The 25,602-nt window shown below is 40.7% G+C and overlaps 1 protein-coding gene across 2 annotated transcripts in view; it reads left to right on the top strand.

The window, feature by feature from the left end:
* LOC145358016 (protein phosphatase EYA3-like) overlaps window positions 1–25,602 on the top strand; it is a 59,297-nt gene that overhangs the window by 32,681 nt on the left and 1,014 nt on the right. For both annotated transcript variants that reach the window (XM_080211704.1, XM_080211703.1), the window contains 13 exons: window positions 1,409–1,475; window positions 3,834–3,970; window positions 4,579–4,701; window positions 5,380–5,474; window positions 5,605–5,785; window positions 8,476–8,615; window positions 13,848–13,931; window positions 15,138–15,227; window positions 15,852–15,910; window positions 17,187–17,347; window positions 17,454–17,568; window positions 18,160–18,281; window positions 22,103–22,203. In XM_080211704.1, coding sequence (XP_080067830.1) covers window positions 1,409–1,475; window positions 3,834–3,970; window positions 4,579–4,701; window positions 5,380–5,474; window positions 5,605–5,785; window positions 8,476–8,615; window positions 13,848–13,931; window positions 15,138–15,227; window positions 15,852–15,910; window positions 17,187–17,347; window positions 17,454–17,568; window positions 18,160–18,281; window positions 22,103–22,203 — 1,475 coding nt within the window. The remainder of the gene's footprint in view (window positions 1–1,408; window positions 1,476–3,833; window positions 3,971–4,578; window positions 4,702–5,379; window positions 5,475–5,604; window positions 5,786–8,475; window positions 8,616–13,847; window positions 13,932–15,137; window positions 15,228–15,851; window positions 15,911–17,186; window positions 17,348–17,453; window positions 17,569–18,159; window positions 18,282–22,102; window positions 22,204–25,602) is intronic.

Below are 25,602 nucleotides of genomic sequence, written 5' to 3'. Positions count from 1 at the left end.
CTGTGCAGCAAGTAGTAAGGAAGACGAATGGTATGTGGCCTTCATAGCGAAAGGATTTCAGTATACTAATAAAGATGTTTTGCTGAATTGTTAGTGCATTGGTGAGGCCACACCTGGAGTATTGTGCGCAGTTTTGGAGATCTTATCTGAGGAAGGAATCCCTTGCTATTGAGGGAGTGCAGAGAAGGTTTACCAAGTTGATTTTGTCAGATGACACGTCCATCGTTTGAGGAGAGACTAAGTCATTTAGGATTATATTCACTGGAATTTAGAAGAATGAGACGGGATTTCATAGAAACTTTAAAAATTCTAATAGGGTTTGAATGTTCCCAATGGTGGCGAAGTCCAGAACTGGGGGTCATAGTTTGAGGATAAAGGGTAAACCTTTTAGAACTGAGTTGAGGAAAAATTTCTTCCTCCAGAGGATGGTGAATGTGTGGAATTCACTACCACAGAAAGCAGTTGAGATCAAACCGTTGTCTGGTTTCAAGAAATAATTAGATCTAGCCCTTGGGGCTAAAGGCATCAAGGGATATATGGGGGAAAGGGAAATCAGAATATTGAATTTGATGATCAGCCATGATTGAAATGAATGGTAGAGCAGGTTTTAAGGGCTGAATTGCCTACTGTTGCTTCTTGTTTCTGTCTTATCCCTGTAACCTTTAAAATTCTGTATCCACATCAGTGACTGGAGTGGAACTTGGAAAGGGAGAGGGTAAATCTAGTTGTCATGCTCCGTGTTGGAGTAAACAACGTAGGGAGGACAGAGAAGAAGTTCACACTACATTCTAAATTAATCAGGACCTTGAGGGCAATAGCCTCTGGATTATTTATTCTGAATAAGAACAGTAACATCACCTCTCCACTTTCCTACTGGATCTTTTCTAATCACATTATATCTTGCAAATGTTTAATTCCTAGTCCTGATTTTTCTGCAGCCTTGCATCAGTGATCTGGTCACATCATCTCCAGCACCCCAATTTTATTACAGACATTGTGTGCATTGCTGTAGACACATTTTAATTCATTTTTAATAGGATTTCCTCTCCAGCAATACTCATGCTCTGCACTTGAGTTCAGAATCTGTGACTTTTTTTTTCCCATTGGAGCAAAAGAGGTTCTTTTTGAGATCATTCTTATCATAAGTTTTTGGAAAACACTTTTGGATAGGTTGCATTAAAAATATTAATTGATAGTTTGAACTGCTTTGTGTTTGAGATTAAGCATCACCTGTTGAATGCATTTCATGCTGCATTTAAAAAGTTTGATAACATCCTGGTGGTCTTGCTTTATGAAAGCAAAGACTTTGTACATTAACAATTTTAATCTGAACAAAGTTGGACAAGGAGGTAACAACTTTCTAATGTGGGTTCTAGGCAATTTAAATATCTCCTTTTTCTTTTTACAGTTATAACCTGCACAGGTTATAGTCCACGTGTGCCAAATCAAGATAACTTGCTAATGTTTCCTACAAAGTAAGTTTCAATTTAAATGAGTAATGTTGGCTTTAAGTTGGTATGGTTTTCTTAATTTGACCAAACGTGACTTTTTGACCATGGACACACAAAACACACAATTTTTTTCCAGATAGTGCAAAAGCCATTGGAAAAAGCCAGTATTTTTCATAAATCAAACCATTTTAGTTGCCTTTTTGCCATATTTCTCAATCCCTCCTTTCACGTTGTCTCCCAAATCCATTCATTCTGTCAACTTCCAAGGCCTTTCCTTGTTAACTTATTTCATGAGAATGACACTCTTTGGATGAAAAATTTTTGATGTTTTCCGTAGTTATGATTTTCATGCCACATACACAAGTCCTTTGCTGTAGTAGACAACTTGTCCGGATGGGTGTATATTGATTATAAACCCAATGAGGAGCTGAGATTCGATGGGCATGCAGCTCACTTAAAAAAAAAAGTGGGGTCCTGGGGTCCGTCAGGAGGATTCTATAGTGATTGGACATGGGTGCAGTAAATTTGTCACAATTAGGAATGGGAAATTAGACTAATCAGATCCTCTGAGTGAGAAATAATTCTTTGAACTTGCTTGCTGCTCTCAATTTTACAGCTTTTATGAATTTACAGAAAGTTTTTATTTTTAAGTGAAGGATTTTACATTTCACTCGATTGCCTCCTTTACATCTGCACTTTTATTGTGAAATGGGGAGGGCAGTTTTTTCTTGGGCATTTTAAGCTTAAGTGTATTTTCTGTGTGCTTTTTCCCAATGACTTGATTGTACAAATTCTGAAAAATTGGATTGTTAACCTTTTATACCGTTCATACATTAATGGGGAGATTTATTTTTATGCATGTTTCCATTTTCCATGTTCTTGCCAGTTAGTTGAACCCCTAAGTACTGATGGGAGGGTTTCATTTTGTGAATATGCCTGGTGTCAGTTACCAATACTGGTTCCAGTATTTTACCGAGCTTACGCAATTGTGTAATCACTACAAGTGTTAAAACATTTCAGATAATTTTGTTTCTTCACTGATGAGAATTAAATTCATTATTGGTCCATTGGCTCAGTTGTTGTAGTAATCCAGTTTTTCTTCTGACTGTTGAATCAGAAATAATTGCAACATATCAGTTTGGGAATTATTGAGAAAGTGAGGGGGCATGGGATCCAAGGGGACATTGCTTTGTGGATTCGGAACTGGCTTGCCCACAGAAGGGAGAGAGTGGTTGTAGATGGGTCTTGTTCTGCATGGAGGTCTGTCACCAGTGGAGTGTCCCAGGGATCTGTTCTGGGACCCTTGCTCTTCGTGATTTTTATAAATGACCTGGATGAGGAAGTGGAGGGATGGGTTGGTAAGTTTACCAAATGACACAAGGTTGGAGGTGTTGTGGATAGTTTGGAGGGATGTCAGAAGTTGCAACGAGACAGGATGCAAGACTGGGCGGAGAAGTGACAGATGGACTTCAACCCAGACAAGTGTGTGGTGGTTCATTTTGGCAGGTCAAATGGGATGACGGAATATAATATTAAGGGTAAGACTCTTAGCAGTGTGGAAGATTAGAAGGATCTTGGGGTCCAGGTTCATAGGACTCTCAAATCAGCTTCACAGGTGGAGTATGTGGTTAATAAGGCGTATGGTGTACCGGTGAATTGTGTATTGATGTACTTCACCAATTAAGGAATTGAGATTAGGAGTCGGGAGATAATGCTGTATAAGACCCTGGTCAGACCCCACTTGGAGTACTGTGCTCAGTTCTGGTCGCCTCATTACAGGAAGGATGTGGAAGCCATAGAAAGGGTGCAGAGGAGATTTACAAGGATGTTGCCTGGATTAGGTGGCATGCTTTATGAGGATAGGTTGAGAGAGCTCGGTCGTTTCTCCTTAGAGAGACGAAGGATGAGAGGCGACCTGATAGAGATGTATAAGATGTTGAGAGGTATTGATTGAGTGGACTCTCAGAGGCTTTTTCCCAGGGCTGAAATGGCTGCCACAAGAGGACAACGGTTTAGGGTGCTGGAGAGTAGGTACAGAGGAGATGTCAGGGGTAAGTTTTTCACTCAGAGGGTGGTCGGTGCATGGAATCGGTTGCCGGCGGTGGTGGTGGAGGTGGCTTCGATAGAGTCTTTTAAGAGACTTCTAGGTGAGTACATGGGACTTAGTAAGATAGAGGGTTATAGATAAGCCTAGTAGGTAGGGATATGTTCGGCACAACTTGTGGGCGGAAGGGCCTGTTTGTGCTGTAGTTTTTCTATGTTCTGTGTACTAGATGATTTCCACATTTTTTGTGAGAAGCATTTGAGCCCTTTTAATTTATTTCACACTGATCAGTTATGGTTTAAAGATGCTTCAGACTAATCAGTTTTTAACTTTTTTAGGCCATATCCACACCTTTTTTCTCCACCAATAGTGCAAGCTTCTTATTCAGGGCAGACTCGATACCCAACTGTGCAACAATCAGCATCTTATACGACATATTCGCAACCAAGTCAGCCTTATGGACTACCTCCCTTCGGTAAGCTTATTCTGCACCTCTCTTCACAGAATGGGTACAGCACTGTTGGCATGAATGCCCCTCATCCCATCTTGTACGTGAAGTCGTTCAAAGAATTTTGGATGATGCTTTGAAGAGGGTTTCTTTCAGATTGATTTATGTAACATTGGCCTTTTGGTGGGGATGGAACGGTGGAGTGGTTTAAGCTTAGTTGCCTGGGCTGCTGGTTGCTGACGCAAAGTGACGCCAAACAGTGTGGTACAATGCCAGTACCAACTGAGGTTATTCATGAAGGTCTGCCTCTAAACCTTGTCCCTTGTCTGAAGTGCGGTGGTGATCCTCAGGTTAAATCACTACCATTCAAAGCGGAGAGCAGACTGTGGTCATCTGAAACTTTGGCCACTTTATTAGTCTTGTCTGAAAAGGTAGCATAGAAATAATAACTGGGATCCAGTAGATTGAAACCTTGAAGCGATTTCTGTCACGATTTTCAGAACAGTCTCATTAATAATAGCTCAAGGGAGATTTGGTTCACATCAAATGCTTCCACTCATGTATTTTGTTGATTCCTTTTGATAATCTGGTTCAGTAAAAGTAGCATTAATCAACAGTTGCTATTTTAATCTCAGGTGCATTGTGGCCTGGTGTGAAAACAGAAGATGGATCACCCAGTCAGCCTGGATACCTCAGTTATAATACAGGGTTTAGTGCAAACCAGACCAGTCCAGCACATTATGCATATCCAGTTCAAGGTAAATGTATAACACAGGCCTCAGTGTTAACCCACCTCCTCCTCCTCCTCTCCCTCTCTTCCCCTCCCCTCCCTCAAGGTGGTTGGAGGTGGAGGTTTATAAATTGAAAATCTTGTTTCATGCATTATTACTGAGGGGCACAATGTTGCACAGCATTGTTATATTTTAATAAAACTCGTACAGTGCAATTGGGAGCAAGGTTTACATTGAAAATTGTCATATATAGCAGTAAAACAGTCATTAACTTCTGCCTCGATGAGGTAAATGTCTTTTTCTGCAGTTGTTGTTGGTGACTCTGGTCTTTGTCAGACGCCTTCAGCTTCCCATAAACCAGTCATGCCTTCTCTCTCTTGCCACTATCTCCATTTCTTCTTCCTTGATCTCTCATTCCCTTCAAACCACAATATCAGAACTCCCAAACATTTGCTAATGTGTTCCCCAACCCCCTACCTTTCGTGCAGAAGTATTTATGGGGAGGTGAGTGGTGGACATGTGGATTTTGTTGTATGTCTTGCAATATTGAGAATTATTTATTAGCTGTATTTACTGTATAGAGTTATCCTAATTATTTATACCAATTCTATATTTTCTTTTTTATGGTTTCAGCAGTTACTGGAGATGTATTGAAGTATTTATACTTGTCTTTTCTGAAAATGCATTGAATTTTATTTTTCTCAGGCACCAGTTTCCCCAGAGCTGGTAGTTACTCTGGCAGCGCTGCTGCTGCTGCTATTGTTGTCACCAGTGCTGCAAGCCCGAGCAGTTCGAATCAGGTAGGTAATGTGTATTTGTAGCTGTCGTATTTTGAAAATACTTAATTTAAATAATATTATTACTTCTATCTATTTTATATAAATAACGTTATTACTTCTATCCTTGTTTCTATCCATGCTATTTCCATAGGATTATCCTACATACCAATCTCTTGGGCAAAGTCAGTATGTGCCGTATTTTCCAAATTCAAATTATGGAACCACAACGCCAAACTCTTTACCTGCCAGCAGCACCTCAACAACTGTCACTTACCAGATGCAGAAAATACAAGCAGAGGTTCCCAGTCCAGCAAACCAGGGTTTCCAATCTGGTAATACACTTTAGTACAGTTCTGTTCAGGAGTTGGTCTGTTAAAAATCTGCAGTATTGTTGTATAATGAAATGCTTTATACATAATGTGCTGGAACATGTTGAAGGGATGTTGACTTTGCGCAGATTTTAGCATTTTCTTTACTAATTATCTGGGGCTGGTTAAGGAAGATGTTGAGTATCAGACTGATGCTAAGGTAAATAAGTAAGTATTCAACATGCTTGGCTTTCCCAAAGAAAGGTGCTGTTGCAACCCAGAAGAACACTTCATTTACTATAAGATCTGATTTTTCTTTGCTTCAGAAGTCTTATCCTTCCTTTAGAAATAAAATTCCTGTTAAACACCAACGAATATCTATCAATTGATTCCTGGCTTTTTGGCCTTGAGAGTAGTAAACTTTTGAAAGAATTATTTTCCTCCCAAACTTGGGGGAAAGAAAGCGTCTAATTCCTATTGTTTCCCTAACAGTAGCCAGGTTTGGAGATGCACATGCATCATATGGAGAATTTTGGTGCATGCCATGTGTATGCATCTCTGGACTCAACTTTCAGCAGAAAAACAAAATGTGCAATTTGGATTTTTACAAGGAATGTAACTTTAGGGACTACTGTGAGAGGACGTTAGTTATTATTATATAAAATGAAGCCTTTCTTTGTTGGGTATTTGAAGCAAGGAGAGCAGTGCACTGACATGGTTGCCACGCAAATAGTTCCCTATGGGCAGAGATCAAAGTCTAATTTGACAGAATTGTTACAGTGAAGAAAGAGGCCAGTGGGCCTGTTGAGTCTGTGTCAGCTCTCTGAATGAGCAATTCACTGAGTTCCATTCTCCTGCCTTCTCCCTGTAACCCTGTCCATTCTTCCTTTTCAGACAGCAGTCTAATTCCCGCTTGAATACTTCAATTGAACTTGTCTCCATCACACACTCAGGCAGCGCATTCTCGACATTAACCATTTAATGTGAGGGAAAGATGTTTTTGTTTCTTTTGACAATTTCTTTAAATCTTGTTCTCGATCCTTTCATGTGTCAGAATGGTTTCTCCTTTGACACATGAAAGAATCAAGAACCAGTTCATGATTTTGAAAACCTCTGTCAAATCTTCTGTCAGCTTTCTTTTCTCCAAGGAAAGCATTCCCAACTTCTCCAATCTATCTTCGTAACTGAAGCTTGTCATCCCTGGAATCAAATGTGACACCACTATTTAAAAAAAGAGATAAAGGCAGGTAGCTATAGGCCAGTTAGCTTAAATTCTATACTAGGGAAAATGCTTGAATCTATCATCAAGGCAGAAATAGCGAGACATCTGGGTATAAATTGTCCCGTTGGAAGGATGTAGCAAGTGTTCATGAAGGGTAGATCATATTTGACTAATTTGGTGGAATTCTTTGAGAACATTACATGCACAGTGGACAGTGAGGAACGTGTGGATGAGGCGTATCCCTGGGATCATTCTGATGAATCTTCTCTGCATTCTCTTTGCATCTTTCCTAAAGTGCAGTGTCTGGATGCTATACTCCAGCTGAGGCTGTTGGGTCACGCTAAGAAATTGTTTACTTAAACCAGAATTGAAACTGTGTAATCTCCAACAAGATTTAATTTCCCACCATCAGAAGATGGATGTAATGTCATCCTACATAAATTTTACCATAAAAGGTAGATTTTTGACACGTACCACACATGCTCACTGTATATTGTAAACTTATAGCTTTTGTAGGGAGCACATTTGAAAATGCTAATTTATATTGAATACTTGGAAGAGAGCCAAATTGTATCAGGCAGCCTTTTTGTTTCGATGCAGTGTCGCCATCATGTGGGAGTGGCTGTTCTTCTTGTTTAAAACTGGAAGCAGACGGCACAATCTCAGGCTAAAGGGTCAATCCTTTAAATCAGAGATGAGGAGGAATTTCTTCAGCCAGAGAGTGGTGAATCTGAGGAACTTTTTGCTGCAGAAGGCTGTGGAGGACAGGCCATTGAGTGTCTTAATGCAGAGATAGGTTCTTGATTAATAAGGGTATCAGGGGCTATGGGGAAAAGGCAGGGGAATGGGGATGAGAAAGGTAACAGCCATGATTGAATGGCAGAGCAGACTTGATGGGCCAAGTGGCTGAATTCTGCTCCTATGTCCTATGGTCTTTATCTTCTCCTATATTGTTTTGGTGATTTTGCAGCCAAAGCAATTTGTTTCATTGTGGTGCTGATGTGCTGTAAAACCTGTGGTATCAGACATAAATAACCAAAAGTGGAGAAAAGAACTGAGAAAACAGGATGTTTTCCAAACTAATAGCTGCACTTTTGTTGAGATAGCAAATGTCCTCAGATTCTTGTTCATTGCCCGAATCTTGCTGGTGTTGTATTATTTTATTGAGGCTGAAGAGAACTGATGAATGAACTGTGGAACCTGCAAACAACCAAAATCTGGTATAAAATGATGTAGGATTTGTGTTTCGATCTACTGGAAAAGGACAGTAGTGCAAAGCTGTTGAAAGGAAATGCTATTGTAAAGTTTGAAAGAAGTGAAATGTCCACTTATCAATTTTAAAGAGAATCAACTAAACCTGGATTGAAGAGAAAATCATTAAAATACAGGACATGAGATTTTGCAGTATAAAAATGTTGGTGTTTTTAAGGAAATGGAATGTGTTAAAATGCCACATTGACTCTCAAAACTACTGGCTTAATTTTCTTTTTAGGAGATTCTGGTGCAGTTCAAAGTCTGTCACCCACAATAGTTAAGGAGCTTGAGGAGCGATCTCGTAAAATTCCCAGTGGGAAATCCAGGGGGAAAGGAAAGAAGAATTGTTCCTCACCAGCACCTGATAATGAACTGGAGGTACATTTCACTTATGACAAAAATTTTCATGTACGATGACAGGGGTAGAAGTGGCAAGCTATTTGTTTTCACAGTGTTGCTGTGTGTTATTTCACATTCATGAAGTTGAGTGTTGCTGAAAATAGAGATGTGCTGTTGAAGTTTTTCATTTTGTACTCATCAAGACAATTTGCAAGAATACTAAATTGTAAAGGGAATGATGAGTGCAAGATGAAAAAATTTGACAGTGCTGGTCTTTTTACAATACTCCAGATCTATACGACTAAAGGCTATAGGTGAAGGCGGAATTCTCCCTTTTGAGTCTTATTGTAGTGGTGGACTGCTCCAGTGGCACCATTCCCACTGGCCAATTGGTGAAATTCTGCCCTTGGGATCTCATTAATAATGCACAGGCAAGTTGCCCTCCGAATCTCCTAATGGACTGCAGATGATTTGTCTGCCTGTTGTCAGTTAGCAGTTTTGAAGGGCTTGGCATCATTGTTAAACAATGGTGTGTGGTTTCAGTGGGAAGGAGACACCTCTACCCTCAGCTGCAGGTGCAGTACAGATCCCAGTCGGTGACACAGGAGGGTGAATAGGTCCAGTAGAACAGTTCCATCCATTAAGACAGCTTGGCATGGCAGTGGAGGGCAGGAACTGGTCTGTCCTGGCAGAGTACAGCGCATCAGGAGCAGCTCAGGAACATGGCAGAAAGGCTTGTTGCAATCAGCTTGAAGTCTTGCAAACTGAGGACCACTTTGTGCATTTCTTTTTAGCAGTCAGGTTCTAGATCAATGTAATTTCACACAGGCGTGATGCAAAATTGGAAGTCCTGACAGGATGCCGGTGACCAGCTGTTTTTAATGTGCATTCGTGAGATACCAATGAATGTAAATGATGTTCGTGCCACCAGCCAGCGGGAAGTTGATCCTCTAGCTTTCCAACTTTATGGTTCTTGCTAGATTCCCCACTCGTACCCGCCATGGTTCCGATGGGAGAATTCCAGACGTCTTCGTCTGTGCTCAGTCAGAACTGTCTCTAGTTTCTACTGTTCTTTAATAATTATTTAAAATAACCAATTTAGGGAAAGTATTGTGAATGTGGTAAATGCACAACATTACAACATAAAGAGGCTGCATATTCCTTCAGTATTAAGATTTTGCAAAGACCTTTGCATGAAAACTTAAAATGCTCTTCCACGTTTTTATAAAAATATTTCCCCCTCTTTAGTAAACCATTCAAAATTGAAATCATAACTGTGGGCTTTTACTGGCATACTTCAAAACACGAGCGGTTTTCATCTTGATTTCCACTTTATACTGTGTGATATGCAGCCAATTTAAAGCTAATGTGTGTGGATAGTGCATAAAATTCAAACTAATAAGTAACCTGGCTGATGGAGTGAATCATTTGTTACTGTATTGAAGATGTGCAAAAGATATCTGTTTCGCTGAGGATTTCAAGGTTGGAGAGATCAGTGTACACTGAGCAATATATTAAAGAGAAAAACACTTAGAGGGGAAAAATAAATATTTATGACAATTTATATTGTATTACAATAAAGAATAATATTGTAAATTATGATCTATTTAAATACTAAATCCAAATGAATAAAATCTGAACCCACAATGAACAGGAAAGTTATAAGTACACTAAATTTCAATAGCAGCCTTCTCTTCTGAGTCAAAAGGCAACCGGGCATTGTCAAACTTCACAGGTTGAATAGGTGAGCTGGCATTTTGCTCTTGCGCTGTCAACTGTGGTCTGTTGGATGAGGTATTCTTAATGAAGACCTGTCAGTCTTTATAGAGAGTGTCAAAGATGCATGGTAAGGTGCTCTTTGTGTTAACATGGCTGAAGCAGTTTTGTATGTCGCTGTTTCTGGCACATTGCTAGTTGCGAATTTGCAGCCATATTTGTCTTCTAAACAAGTGGCAGAAAGATCACTTATTTGAGGAGATGTGGGTTGTGCTTTTGCAACGAAGCAGAGCAAGGATTTGATGATAAAGCTGCAATTAGCCTCAGAATCTTCAAGATAGGAAGGAGGAAATATTTACCCAGGTTCATTTCTTCTGACACTGGAACAGTCTATGTGCATACTAGCCATCACCATTTGCCATTTGGGCACTTGAAAAAGTACAGCACGATTGATCATGGAGACAATTTACAGAAATAAGTAGTAGTTTGGCTTCTGTAATTTTACAGTTTAAAAAGGAAGATTGACATTTAGACTCCCACTTCTTACGCATCTAAAAACACAATAAATTGACTAACTGTGTGGACAAATGAGCAAACTTTTTTACAAAGCAGATGGCGACTAGAGGCTTCTGCAGGGATCAGTGTGTGGGGCCCCAGCTAATCCCTACATACATCAATGATTTGGATGAGGGAACCAAAAGTAATATTTCCAAGTTTGCTGATGACATGGAATTTGGTGGGAATGTGAGTGGTGAGGAGGATGTTAAGAGGCTTCAAGGTGATTTAAACAGGTTTTTTTATTTATTCATTTTTGTTTGGGTATTGGACCAGCATTCCAAATTGCATTGGAAAGCCAGACTAAACCCATTTTTATCATAGATGTGAGGATAAGATATTTCTCCCAAGGAATGATTTCATTGGCAAAATATGGATTTTTTGTAGTTAAATCAACTTTGTTAAATAACACAGCTTAAATATAACGCTATCAAATGAAACAGCTTTAATATTATCAGTTGAACAATCTTTAAAATGAAAGGAAACAACTTTACTTTTTAGCTTATTGACTATTCCAGTTCCAAATATGCCCCATTCACCACTCTTAAATGCCTACTTTCATCACAATTTGCGGGAGGTGGATGTTGCTGGCTGAGCCAGCATTTATTTTCCAATCCTAATTGCCCTTGAACTGACCTGGTTTGATAGGCCATTGCACTGCTATGGATCTGGAGTCGCATGTCGGCTGGACCATGTAAAGATGGCAGATTTCTTTCCCTAAAGGACGTTAGTGAACTAGATGGGTTTTTGTAGTAATTGACAGTGGGACTTTTTTGACAAAGTTTATCTTCTCTTTCTGTCAACATTACTGAAGTAATTTTCATACGTAACTGTTTCTGGTACAATGCTAGTTCCCAATTGGTCGTCATTAAACTTTTAATTCCAGATTTTCATTGAATTCAGATTTTACTGCCTGCTATGGTGTGTTTAGAACCCAAGTCCTCAGAGAAATGCCTTGGGTCTCTTTGATTTGCCAGTCCAGTGACAATATCACTATACCACAGCCTCCCCTTAAAGTTGAGTGAGTGTGCAAATACATGGCAGATGCAGTATAATGTGGATAAATGTGAAGTTCTCCACTTCGAACAGAGAAACAGAATGGCAGAGTATTATTTGAATGGTGATAGATTGGAAAATGTTGACATACAAGCGGAGCTGGTGTCCTCATGCACTGAAAGCAAGCATGCAGGCACAGTAAGTAGATTGGAATGCAAGATGTCTAGAATCATAGAATCCCACGTGTAGAATGAAGCCATTTGACCCAGAGAGTCTGCACTGACCACGGTCTCACGTAGGCCCTATTCCCATAACCTGATGCATTTACTGTAGCCCCTGACGCTAAGGGGGATATTTAGCATGGCCAATCTACCTAACCCAAGCATCTTTGGTCTGTGGGAAGAAACTGGGGGAAACCCACACAGACAGTGACCCAAGCCAGGAATTGAACCCAGGCCCCTGGCACTGAGGCAGCAGTGCTAACCAGTCTTCTGCATTGCAAGAGGATTTGAGTCCAGAAGCCAGGCTATCTTTCTTCAGCTGTGCAGACCTTGGTGAGAGCATGCCTGGAGTACTGTATGCAGTTTTGGTCTCCTTGTCTCAGAAAGGATGTACTTGTAATACAGGGAGTGTAACAAAGGCTAACCAGACTGATTTCTGGGATGGCAACATTGACTGGGCATATATTTACTGGAATTTAGAAGAAAGAGAGGAGATCTCATTGAAACATAAAATTCTGACAGGGCTGAATGGACTGGATGCAGGAATGTTGTTTCCTCTGGCTGTGGGGTTGGTGCCTAGAACAGGAGGTAACACATTAGGGACATGGGTTAGGCCATTTAGGATTGAGATGAAGAATGATGAGCCTGTGGAATACTCTACCACAGAAGACTATAGGCCAAGTCACTGAACATATTAAAAAAGGAAATAGATTTCTAAATTCCGTGTCAAGGGATAAGAGGAAAGCACAGGAGAATGATGCTGAGTTAAAGGATCAATCATGGCTTTCAATGGCAGAGCATGCTCAAAGGGCCGAATGACCTTCTCCTGCTTCTATTTTCTATGTTTCTATGTAAGATCTCAACAAATAATTTGTCTGATGGTTGGGTCCAGTTGAAGGAAGTTGGTTAGCACTGGGCTGGTTTGGAATGCACTGTCTGAAAGTACAGTGAAAGCAAACTCTACTTAATTGGATAATATTTTGCAAACAAAAATTGGAACCATTGTGAGTAACTAATTGGATAAATCTTTCAAAAAGCCGACACAAAATGGGCTGAATGGTCGACTTCTGTGCTGCAAGACCTGTGAACATCAACCTCTTATTTCTCTTCAAATATTGCTGTGTAGTTGAAGGATAGCAGAACAGGAAGTTTTTCCTTGAGAAAGATTGCACTTCTGATAGTGTAGCTACTCTTGCATTATACCCTAACCTCCTTGAGCTGACCATGAACCTACAGCTTCTAACTCAGAACAAAGAAAACTACAGCACACGAACAAGCCCTTTGGCTGTCCAAGCCTGCACCAACCATGCTGCCCAACTTATCTAAAAGCCCCTACCCTTCTGGGGACCATCTATTCCCATCCTATTCATGTATTTGTCAAGATGCACCTTAAAAGCCACTACTGTATCTGCTTCCACCACCTTCCCTGGCAGCAGATTCCAGGCACCCACGACGCTCTGTAAAAAATGTCTCATTCATCTATCTAAACCTTGCCCCTTGCACCTTAAAAGAAGTACAAGTACTGCTGTTTGGGCTGATAGTGGATTTTTGCGATCATCCTTCTGTGTCTTGAACTGCTGTATGTCATTTTGGTGTAAAATTACTAGGAATGGAACCCTGTTGATCACACACTCGAAGTCTACAAGAACTTTGAGTTTAGGGCCTTTATTGAATGTAAGGAAATAGTTCAAGAAACACATGTTATTTCATACTTGGCTTCAGAAGATTTTGGATGGCAACTTATCACTTGTGTGTAATATTCTTTCCTGTGTTCCTTTTACAGCGAGTGTTTGTGTGGGATTTGGATGAAACCATTATCATATTTCATTCACTACTTACTGGGTCATATGCACAAAAATTTGGAAAGGTAAGAAATGGCTAAAAGTCTTCATGTAAACTGATTTAATAGCAAAGTATAGCAGGTAGAACAATACTAAAATAGGTTTGCAATGTATTAGTTTTGAGAAGTCTATTGTACTTGCAGGTTTTATGTATAATGTCTACTAAGCATTTGTTGGAAGTTGCAGATAAAGTGACTCTATTAACAGAAAAATGCTTTGGCTTCAGGAGAAACCTTTTTATAGAAAGGAAAATTGACTGCTGGTTCACTTGAAGTCCTCTTGGGGTCGCTCTGCCTTCAGTTGCTAAAGAAAGCCACATTAATAATATCTTCCATTCCTAAAGCCGCATCAATGTTTACAAAATCAATTAAGTTAAATAATACCTTGTAATATGCCTTTCTCTTTGTTCCAACATATTGACAGATTGTGATCTGCAAATTCTACAATGGTCATCAATTTCTCATTCTTAAACAGAAGGTGATGGAATTGTGATGAAATTAGTAAACGCCCTGGTCTCCAGCTCGCTTAATTTAGAATCTCAAAGCTGAACTATACAGCTGAGCTTAACTAATAACAACAGAGCTGCGGATTACTGACAACCTACAGTTTTTTTAGACTGGGTGCAGGCAGATCCACAACCACTTAGTTCATATTAAAATTGCACTGAGGAGGAGAGAGACAGTTGCAGATTATAACAGGTATCATTGCTTCTTACGTACCTGGTGTGCCACATTTAAACATCATGGCCTCACAAAATATTCCTGATACTGTTTATAGTTTTACAGTTTGTCTGTTTGTTACCACAATGAAGTTTCTTTTTAATGCCTGCTCATATTTTCTTCTTGAATGATTGGCATGTATTACTGAAAGATTGACTGTCCTATTTGGAAAGCTGGGACCTTTCATTTTCCACATGTAATCCTCGATAGCACATTGGTGTGATTTTGGTAATGGATATTGTAGCAGACATTATAGATAAATCCATCCCTGTTCAAGAGTCACTGGACACTGGTCAGGAAAAGGAACTTTGACTTCTCATTTTTCCTTTCTGTGACTTCCCATTACACTCCAGAGGCACACAAGCTGCCTGGAGTGCACCGATTATCCCTACTGCTTATTGCTGCACTCAAATTTGTAATTATCTTTTTTTAAAATCTTCTCTCAAATATGACTGGGCCATGTTTTACGTGTTGTGTGTGATGCCTCTGATGACTGATGTGATTACTCTGCAGGACCCAACATCAGCATTGACATTAGGACTACGCATGGAGGAAATGATTTTTGATCTTGCTGACACGCACTTGTTCTTCAATGACTTGGAGGTAATGAATATTGATTGATGACTAAATACTACTACGTTGAAAGATTTCCTTCAAGTCTCCATGTAAATTTTGAAGTCAAGTGTAACCGTTAGAAGTGGAATCATTTGATGAATGAAGCACAGGGGAAAAATCATTTGGGAAAAATGCTACAGATCTATTTTGTACCAACACCTTCTGTTACAGAATGCTAAATGATGGATTAGTGCAGGCTTTTAAGTATCTTGATTATTCCGGTTGTGCTGTTCATGGCAAATAGAGAATGAACACTGATATTGTCATTTCAAAACAAGACCTTGTCCGTACTTTTGACTGATAGGAAGGCTAAGATGTTTTGACTATCTATAAACATTGTATTATAGATAATTCAACTCTGAGCAGTAATTTCTTAGTCTAGTTTTTTCGTCTATTTCTGCAATCCAGTTCTTAGTCCAATTTACAAACTAGCGAGAGTAATTTGCATAGTAGGAAAGTATGTACAGAATCTCATGGATTACGGTGCTAAATGGCATAGGATCCATGTGATTGTCTCAGTGTTTGGCTTCTTATGTTAATGAGGCGATTACAAGTCTAAGTTTGATATTGCTGCATAATTCCATGTTCATGATTTTTGTCTTTATTCTACAGGAGTGTGATCAGGTTCATGTGGAAGATGTTGCAGCTGATGACAATGGACAGGATTTAACGTAATCTATTTTATATTTCAGTTTAATGATGTGCTATGACAGAATGTCATGTTGGTCTCTTTATTAAAGGAAGAATGTAAATGCATTGGAAGCAGTTCAGAAGGTTGACTAAACTCATATCTGGATTGGTCAGGGTGTCTCATGTAAGAAGGTTAGACAGGCCAGGCTTGTATTCACTGGAGCTCAAAAAAGCTAAAGGCGACCTGATTGAAACATTTAAGATCCTGAGAGGTCTTGACAGTGTTGATGTGGTAAGGATATTTCCTTTCGTGGGAGAACCTAATATAAAGGGTCATTACTTTAAGACAGCTGATGAGAATTTTTTTGGTAGAGTTGAGAGTCTTTGGAACTGTCTTCCTCAAAAGGTGGTGAAAGCAAAGCTTTTGTATGTTTTAAGGTTATCAGAGGGAGGTAGGAGTGTGGGATTGAGTTTACAATCATATCAGCTTTGATCTTACTGAATGACGGAGTGGGTTTGAGGGGGCAAGCAGTCTACTCCTATTCCTAATTCCTAAGTTTGTATGTAATGTGATCGTTGAAATTGATGACCATCTGAGACTGCTTGTTCACATTTTCCCCCTTTTTCTTTTACTTCAATCTTAAATCTCTTCACAAAAAGGTTAGTGGAAATTTAGAACTCGTCTCTCTGGAAGAAGCTCCAGAGGCTGGGGGTCAAGTAAAAATGTCAAATCTGGCATTGCTTGATAAGTAAGAGCATTAAGAGTTATGGAACTAACTTAGATCGATGAAGTTGAGATAAGGATGAGCCATGATCTAAAAGACTGACAGAACAGACTCAACTGGGATGGTGATGGCCGAGTGATTGTATCACTGGACTATTAATCCAGAAACTCAGCTAATACTCTGGGAACCCGGATTCGAATCCTGCTGCGGCAGATATTGGAATTTGAATTCAATAAAAAAAAATCTGGAATTAATAATCTACACTTGACCATGAAACCATTGTTGATTATTGGAAAAACCCATCTGGTTCGCTAATGCCCTTTAGCAAGGAAATCTGCTGTCCTTATCTGGTCTGGCTTACGTGTGACTCCAGAGCCACAGCAATGTGGATGACTCTCAGGCAACGAATAATGGGCAATAATTGCTGGCTGGCCAGCCAGCGACACCCATGTTCCATGGATGACTTAAAAACAGCTTAGGAGACTGGCCGACACCTGTTGCATAACTTTGTGTAAACTTTGATTAATTTAAGTGTTTTATTTATATTTGAACAATATCTTGTAGGAAGCAATTTTTTCCTTCTTGGTTTCAGTAACTACAACTTTGCTACTGATGGTTTTCATGGATCAGTGTCTGGTTCGAGCCTTTCCTCAGGAGGTGGTGTGCAGGGAGGTATTGATTGGATGCGAAAGCTGGCCTTTCGATATCGACGTGTGAAAGAAATGTACAACACGTACAGTACAAATGTCGGAGGTAAATTTCTTCGAACAGTTTGAGTAGCTGCCTCAAATTATTTCTTCAATCTGCAATAATCATTGGTAAAGAAAAGTGAACAAGTGTCACTCTATTGTTTCAACAGAGTTACTCAACCCGGCCAAAAGGGATTCCTTACAGCAGTTAAGAGCCGATGTTGAAGTTTTAACTGATTCCTGGCTAGCAACTGCGTTGAAATCATTACTGCTGATTCAGTCAAGGTAGCCAAACTGATTCACAGTGGACATAAAACTTCAGGTTTTGCAATTTTGTTGACTGTTTATTACATCCTTCTGCTGCTTTCTCCATCTGAACAGTGATTTGGTATTCAACTAAAAGCTCATTCTGATTTGAGTAAACTGTTTGGAAACGTGTTTAAGGAATAAACTGAAATTATAATTTGCTGCCATTGCATACTTGGGAACCCTTGCCTGCCAGAAATGCAGATTGGGAATTTGTGCATGTGCTGCATATAATTTTCCATCCATTATTTTGAGTGGAAAAAGTAACTGAAATCTGTCTACTGTTTCTACGTGAGATTAATTTGAAGCTTTCAATCTAGTTTATTGTAGGTGGTTGACCCTCTGTACAAAAGAGCTCGTGTTAAAGTACTCATGACCTTGCTTAGGATGAGCATAGGGATTGATGACATGCAAGTGAACAAGTTCTAAATTGTACAAGATGTTGAAGCTGGCAGCCAAAATGACTGACTTCAGCTTGATGATCACCAAAAAGATTCAAAAGAAAAGGAAAAGAGGGTAATGTATGTTTAGAGAAATAAAGACTAGTTGAAGCCCTTTATTTTATTCCAGAAGGAACTGTGTTAACATCCTTGTCACCACAACACAACTCGTTCCAGCTCTGGCTAAAGTGTTGCTGTATGGACTAGGTGAAATTTTCCCTATTGAAAACATTTACAGTGCCACAAAAATAGGTAAGGGATTTTGTTTGTTTTATTTGACAGTTATTGTCTTTGGATGGTTTCTGACAGATAATTAAATTCAACTCCACTGGCACGACTGGTTATATAATCTTTGTCAAACTTCACAAATTGTGTTGCAAAGTAACCCTGATAATATAAATTGGAATTGATGTTGTCTTGTGATTTTATTCTGGTGGAAACTCAGATCATGCTTCCAAGTGGCTTCGATATGTAGAACATTTTAAGGGTGTCATTGTTGTGGTAGTCACACTGGGCTGTTGAGCAGATTCTTGCAACTAATCACAACTTAGGTAGAGACTTAGAAACACCCAATTTTTCTGTATTTACTTGGCTTATTGTTGGGAGGTGGGAAAATAATTATCAACAGCTGATGGTCTTCCCATGTGTCTCCTGCCCTTGTCCTTCTAGATTGTAGTGTTTATGTGTTTGGAAGCGTTGGTAAGTTCCTGCAATGCATCATACAGATGATGCATGCTGCCATCACTGTGTATCAGTGTGGAGCATCAGCTTGTGTGGGCCTTTTTCTGGCTTCCAGTAACCTGTCCTATTGTTAGTGACTCCTGTATTAGTAATATATGACCCAATATTTTCAGCACCCATTATATAATTGGACTTTATTCTTTGTTCTAGAATGAGTCCTTTTATAGTTAATTGTTATCCCAACAACTAGTGTTATGTTCCAGAGTGTGACTGACTTAGTGAACTTTTCATTGAGTAATTCTGATCTTCTAGATGCTGTTGGCATAAGAACATAAGAAATAGGAGCAGGAGTAGGCCATCTGGCCCTTCGAGCCTGCCCCGCCATTCAATAAGATCATGGCTGATCTGTCGTGGCTCAGTTCCACTTTCCGGCCCTCTCCCCATAACCCTTAATCCCCTCTCTTATCAAAAACCCATCAACCCGCTTCTTGAAAATATTTAGCGAGGCAGCCTCCACCACTTCAACGGGTAGAGAATTCCAGAGATTCACCACCCTTTGAGTGAAGAAGTTCCTCCTCAACTCCGTTCTAAAATGCCCCCCCTTTATCTTGAGGCTGTGCCCCCTAGTCCTACTGTCTTTTTTGAGCGGGAAGAGTCTCTCCACCTCTATCCTATCCATCCCATTCATCATCTTATACGTCTCAATGAGATCTCCCCTCATTCTTCTAAACTCCAACGAGTACAAGCCTAGTTTATTCAGCCTCTCCTCATAGCTCAACCCCCTCAACTCTGGTATCAGCCTAGTAAACCTCCTCTGCACTCCCTCCAAGGCCAAAATATCTTTGCGCAGGTGCGGCGCCCAAAACTGCACACAGTACTCCAGCTGCGGCCTCACCAATGCCCTATACAGCTGCAGCAAGACCTCCCTACTTTTATATTCAATCCCCTTCGCTATGAAGGCCAGCATCCCATTCGCCTTCCTGACCACCTGCTGCACCTGCAGGCTGGGTTTTTGCGACTCATGCACAAGGACCCCGAGGTCCCTCTGCACCATCGCCTGCTGCAGTTTTTCACCCCGTAAGTAATAGTCCTTCCTACCATTCTTCCTACCAAAGTGGACCACCTCGCACTTGCCAACATTAAATTCCATTTGCCATTTCCTGGCCCATTCGCCCAGCCTATCTAGATCCTTCTGCAGGCTCTCCATACCCTCCGCACAATTTGCCGTTCCCCCAATCTTGGTGTCATCCGCAAATTTCGACACCCTACACTCGGTTCCCTCCTCCAGATCATCTATATAAATGGTAAAAAGCTGAGGCCCCAGCACCGACCCCTGGGGCACTCCACTAGTCACCATCCGCCAATCCGAATAGCACCCGTTGACCCCCACTCTCTGCCTCCTATTTGACAACCAATCCTCTATCCACGCTAACACCCTACCCCCAACTCCAAGTCCCCTGACCTTTTGCAATAACCTCTTATGAGGTACTTTGTCAAACGCCTTCTGAAAATCCAGAAAGACCACATCCACCGGCTCTCCTCTATCCACCGCCCTAGACACATCCTCATAGAACTCCAGTAAATTTGTCAGACACGACTTCCCTTTAATGAAACCGTGCTGCGTCTGCTCTATCGAGCAATTCCCTTCAAGATGCCTCGCAATTTCCTCCTTAATGACGGATTCTAACATTTTACCTACCACAGACGTTAAACTAACCGGCCTATAATTCCCCGCCTTTTGCCTGGCACCCTTCTTAAACAACGGCGTAACATTAGCCGTTTTCCAATCTTCCGGCACTTCCCCGGAATCCAGCGATGTCTGGAAAATAACCACCAATGCATCCACTATAACCTCCGCCATTTCTTTCAGAACCCTCGGGTGCACTCCATCCGGTCCTGGGGACTTGTCCACAATCAGCCCCTCCAGTCTGTCGAGCACCGCCTCTCTAGTAACAGTAATGTCATTAAGACCCTCCAGTCCTACCACCTTTCCATCGCTAACACCCGGCAAATTATTCACGTCCTCCTCCGTGAAGACAGAAACAAAAAAGTTATTCAATACCTTAGCCATATCCCCATCCCCTACCACTAGGTCCCCTTTCTCATCCTCTAAAGGACCAACATTCACCCTAGCCAGCCTCTTCCTTTTTATATATTTATAAAAACTCTTGCTATCCTTTTTTATATTAAGCGCTAGCCCAGCTTCATAGTTTCTCCTACCCTCCTTTATCAACTTCTTTGTCAATCTTTGTTGACATTTAAACCTCTCCCAATCCTCTTCTTGCCCACTACTCTTAGCTACTCTAAATTCCTCCGCTTTTAATTTAACACTTTCCTTCACCTCCTTCGTTATCCACGGCTTATTACCTCGAGTTTTTGTTGTTGCTCAAAACTCAGAATTTTGAATAAATTGGTCAAGTTCATTCAAAGAAATCCTAGCACGGATAAGCGACTGCTGACTAACAAGAGTGTATTTTGTACGGACTTGCATATAACCTCATTATAATTGTCAATAACAAATAGTCCATCAAAGTGAATTGCATAGGACAGCCCAAACATGAACCACTCAGTTCACATTTGGGCCATGAATTAGACTATTGGATATCTTGGATAGCTGCTGAATTCTGTCAGTAACTGAGTTTGGTCAGTCTTAAAATGCCTCTTAATGCTCACAATTTCATGCTCAAAACTGCTGCGGGTATCTGCTATAGCCTTATACTTGCTGAGCTGGGGAAGTCAATTAACAATTCTACCATTTTAACAGTTTTACCATCGTGCCAGTCAAGTTCACATGGGCTTGCACAGTTTGGTGTATGACTCCAAGTTGCATGTGCTGCTGTCTTGAGTTATAGAAAGCCCAAATGTCTATAATACGCAGCACCTGCATTGGTTCACATGCCATTTGTAGGGCATGTTAATAATGATACATATGGTGCACATTGAGCATTGTCCCAGCACTGACCACAATTGTGAACAGGTTTTGACTTGAGGTTTGGTTCATATATTGAATTATACCTCCGTGTAATCTGTCATTCTTACCTGGTCTGGCCTACATGTGACCCCAGATCCACAACCGTGTGGTTGACTCTCAAATGCCCTCTGAAATGGAGGACAGTTAGGGATAGGCAATAATTGCTGGCCCAGCCAATTACCCCAAATGAATTAAGAAGAATCTGAACAGATGGGTGGAGCCTTGATTTAATACCTTAACCACAAGAACATTGCCTCACTCCATGTTGCTCCTGTGAGTCATTTCAGCAAAGCTTCTTCAGTGCAAACTGTTATTGGATGGAAAATTTACTTGAAGCAGTTGGTTTTGAAGGGCAGGTAGAAGAAATTCATGAAGCCTGTGGCTGGGCAGTAAATGGATAAGATGTATTTGTTTCTTCCAGGCAAAGAAAGCTGTTTTGAGCGCATTGTGTCCAGGTTTGGGAAGAAAGTTACATATGTAGTGATTGGGGATGGTCGTGATGAGGAGTATGCAGCTAAACAGGTAAGCTCAACTTGGAATGTTTTGTAGTGAATATAAATCCTGCACATTTGCCAAAGGTTTGATATGAAAGCAGCAGATACAGTTGTAACAATGCAAATAAAGGAATAATTGTCAAAAAATCAGGAGAGAATGGAATAGCTGATTGGGGTTCGGATGCAGCAATGATTGTTTGAAAGTATTGTAGTGTGTGTTTTATCTGGTTGTGGAATGGGATTTCTGTCAATGTAAGTACTTTGGTGATGGTTGCATCCTATTCATACTTTCACATGAGGTTGAACATAAGAACATAAGAAATAGGAGCAGGAGTAGGCCATCTGGCCCTTCGAGCCTGCCCCGCCATTCAATAAGATCATGGCTGATCTGTCGTGGCTCAGTTCCACTTTCCCGCCCTCTCCCCATAACCCTTAATCCCCTCTCTTATCAAAAACCCATCAACCCGCTTCTTAAAAATATTTAGCGAGGCAGCCTCCACCACTTCAACGGGCAGAGAATTCCAGAGATTCACCACCCTTTGAGTGAAGAAGTTCCTCCTCAACTCCGTTCTAAACCGCCCCCCCTTTATCTTGAGGCTGTGCCCCCTAGTCCTACTGTCTTTTTTGAGCGGGAAGAGTCTCTCCACCTCTATCCTATCCATCCCATTCATCATCTTATACGTCTCAATGAGATCTCCCCTCATTCTTCTAAACTCTAACGAGTACAAGCCTAGTTTATTCAGCCTCTCCTCATAGCTCAACCCCCTCAACTCCGGTATCAGCCTAGTAAACCTCCTCTGCACTCCCTCCAAGGCCAAAATATCCGTGCGCAGGTGCGGCGCCCAAAACTGCACACAGTACTCCAGCTGCGGCCTCACCAATGCCCTATACAGCTGCAGCAAGACCTCCCTACTTTTATATTCAATCCCCCTCGCTATGAAGGCCAGCATCCCATTCGCCTTCCTGACCACCTGCTGCACCTGCAGGCTGGGTTTTTGCGACTCATGCACAAGGACCCCGAGGTCCCTCTGCACCGTCGCCTGCTGCAGTTTTTCGCCACGTAAGTAATAGTCCTTCCTACCATTCTTCCTACCAAAGTGGACCACCTCACACTTGCCAACATTAAATTCCATTTGCCATTTCCTGGCCCATTCGCCCAGCCTATCTAGATCCTTCTGCAGACTCTCCACACCCTCCGCACAATTTGCCTTTCCCCCAATCTTGGTGTCATCAGCAAATTTCGACACCCTGCATTCAGGACAACACCCATTTTAGAGTTAAATCCACTTGTATGCAAAATGCATTTGAAATATATATTGTTTGAAGGTCCCAATTTCACTTTTGCTCATTTGCTGTTTTTGAATTTCTGCCAAAATTTGCTTTGAGTAACTTCCCCCAAACAACCCTGGCTTGGTATGCAAATATGTGTGTGTTGAACACTACCACCAGATTGCAGGTACCTGACTCCTGAAACAGTGCTAATCATTCCCATTGGTCTGAATAAACTGTTTCTGCCTACTTTGGTTTTTATTAATTGCTGAGTTCTTGTCAGTTTGCATGCATACTAACAATGTGAGCTGCGAACTGAAATGTTCTCTGTTTAAGACATTCTGTTCCCTGAGATACAACATCCCCAAAGAAGCATTTCTTCAAAAACAGGATGGCAGTGTTTCTTGTCATGATTTTTTAAAGTCTAGCAGATTTATTTGGTAGCACGAGCTTTTGGAGCACTGTTCCTTCATCAGGTGAATGCTCCGAAAGCTCGTGCTACCAAATTACTCTATTGACTTTAACCTGGTGTTGAGCTTCTTACTGTGCCAACCGCAGTCCAACGCAAGCATCTCCACATGATTTTTTTTTAAAAAGTAAAGCTAAAGATTAGGTCATTTTCTGGACCATCAGTAAATGAAAAAAGAAAATGATCTCTGGATGTCACAAGGGTACTTCAAAGTATTGCAGGTAAATCCAGTAACTAGTTTTCACACAGCAAGAGCCCACAAACAAAACTTGTAAATTTTTTTAAAATGCTAGTGAGGAGAAACACAGTAAGAAGTCTCACAACACCAGGTTAAAATCTAAACTGTTGGACTCTAACCTGGTGTTGTGAGACTACTTAGTGTTTACCCCCAGCCCAATGCCAGCATCTCCACGTAGTGAGGAGAAAGCCAGGATTCCTGATTCAGAGTAGGTCATAAAGGTTCAAACAATACGTACGAAAGAATAAACCTTCCCATACCTATCCTTCAGCGATCATTGCTTAAATTTCCTTTTGTTGATATTTACAACATTGAAACAGGTTATTTGGTCATAATACAGTTCCACAGAAGAATCCCATTGGAATAAATGGGAGTGATAAGGTTAGCATTGCTGCCTCACAGCACTAGTGACCCATGTTCGATTCCTGGTTTGGGTCACTGATTGTGTGGAGTTTGCACGTTCTCCCTGTGTCTACGTGGGTTTCCTGCACGTGCTCCGGTTTCCTCCCACTGTGCCAAGATATGTGGGTTAGGTTGATTGGCTGTACTAGTGACCCTATTGTCAGGCGATTAGCAGGGTAAATATGTGGGGCTAAAGGAATAGAACCTGCGTGGGATTGTGTTCGGTGCAGATTTGAAGGGTTGAATGGTCTCCTCCTACACTGTTGGGATTCTGTGAATCTTCAATGAATAAAGCTGCTGAAAAGTTAAAGACACCAGTTGTTTTCATGTAATCTTGCAGTTCTCTGTGCTCATTTCAGGTTGCTGCATATCACCTACTTCCACTGAGTTTGAAACACATTTTGTACATACTGTACTGGATGTTTTAAAACGAGGCGGTAACATTGAGTGAATTACAGAGATGCCTTGCCTTGAGTTTCTTACTAACTGGCTGGGGGATTTCTGTAGAGCCATATTCAGAAAATTATATTCTATTCCTTGCATACAACTGAATACCTGCTTTGTTACTGTGTTATATACTGTGTGGAATATTGGCTTTGGGGCTTCCTGCATCTTATATTTTCAACAATCATGATCAGCAATGATTATTGAAATTAAAATCCACTTTACCCTTGAATTTCTCAATGTGTGAGGTGTACATCTTACCAACATCATGCTACAACTGATGCACAATCATTGACAGATCAGTCTTGGTGGGTTAATTTTTTTGATCTGCCTTTGAAGGATATCAACTGGCATGCACTGTGCGAAATCTTTAGCCACAGCAAAGTTCATACAGTTGCATCTAATTTTTCTGGAATTTGCTGCTAGCTAACCTTTCTGAATCTCATTTTTATAAACCTGATGAATAATTTTCCAGGTTAAAATGTAATGTTTCTTCAGGACATGTTAAGTTCTGTCTCTGAAGGTTGATCATCATCTACTGGCCTTCACTTAAGGATGCAAATGGGCAGCATGGTAGTACAGTGGTTAGCACTGCTGCTTCACAA

This window comes from Carcharhinus amblyrhynchos, chromosome 24, assembly GCF_965287045.1.
Source record: "Carcharhinus amblyrhynchos chromosome 24, sCarAmb.v2.hapA, whole genome shotgun sequence".
Taxonomy (NCBI): Eukaryota; Metazoa; Chordata; class Chondrichthyes; order Carcharhiniformes; family Carcharhinidae; genus Carcharhinus; species Carcharhinus amblyrhynchos.
Note: the sequence above shows the minus strand (reverse complement) of the source record. Positions and strands in the feature narration are given on the sequence as shown.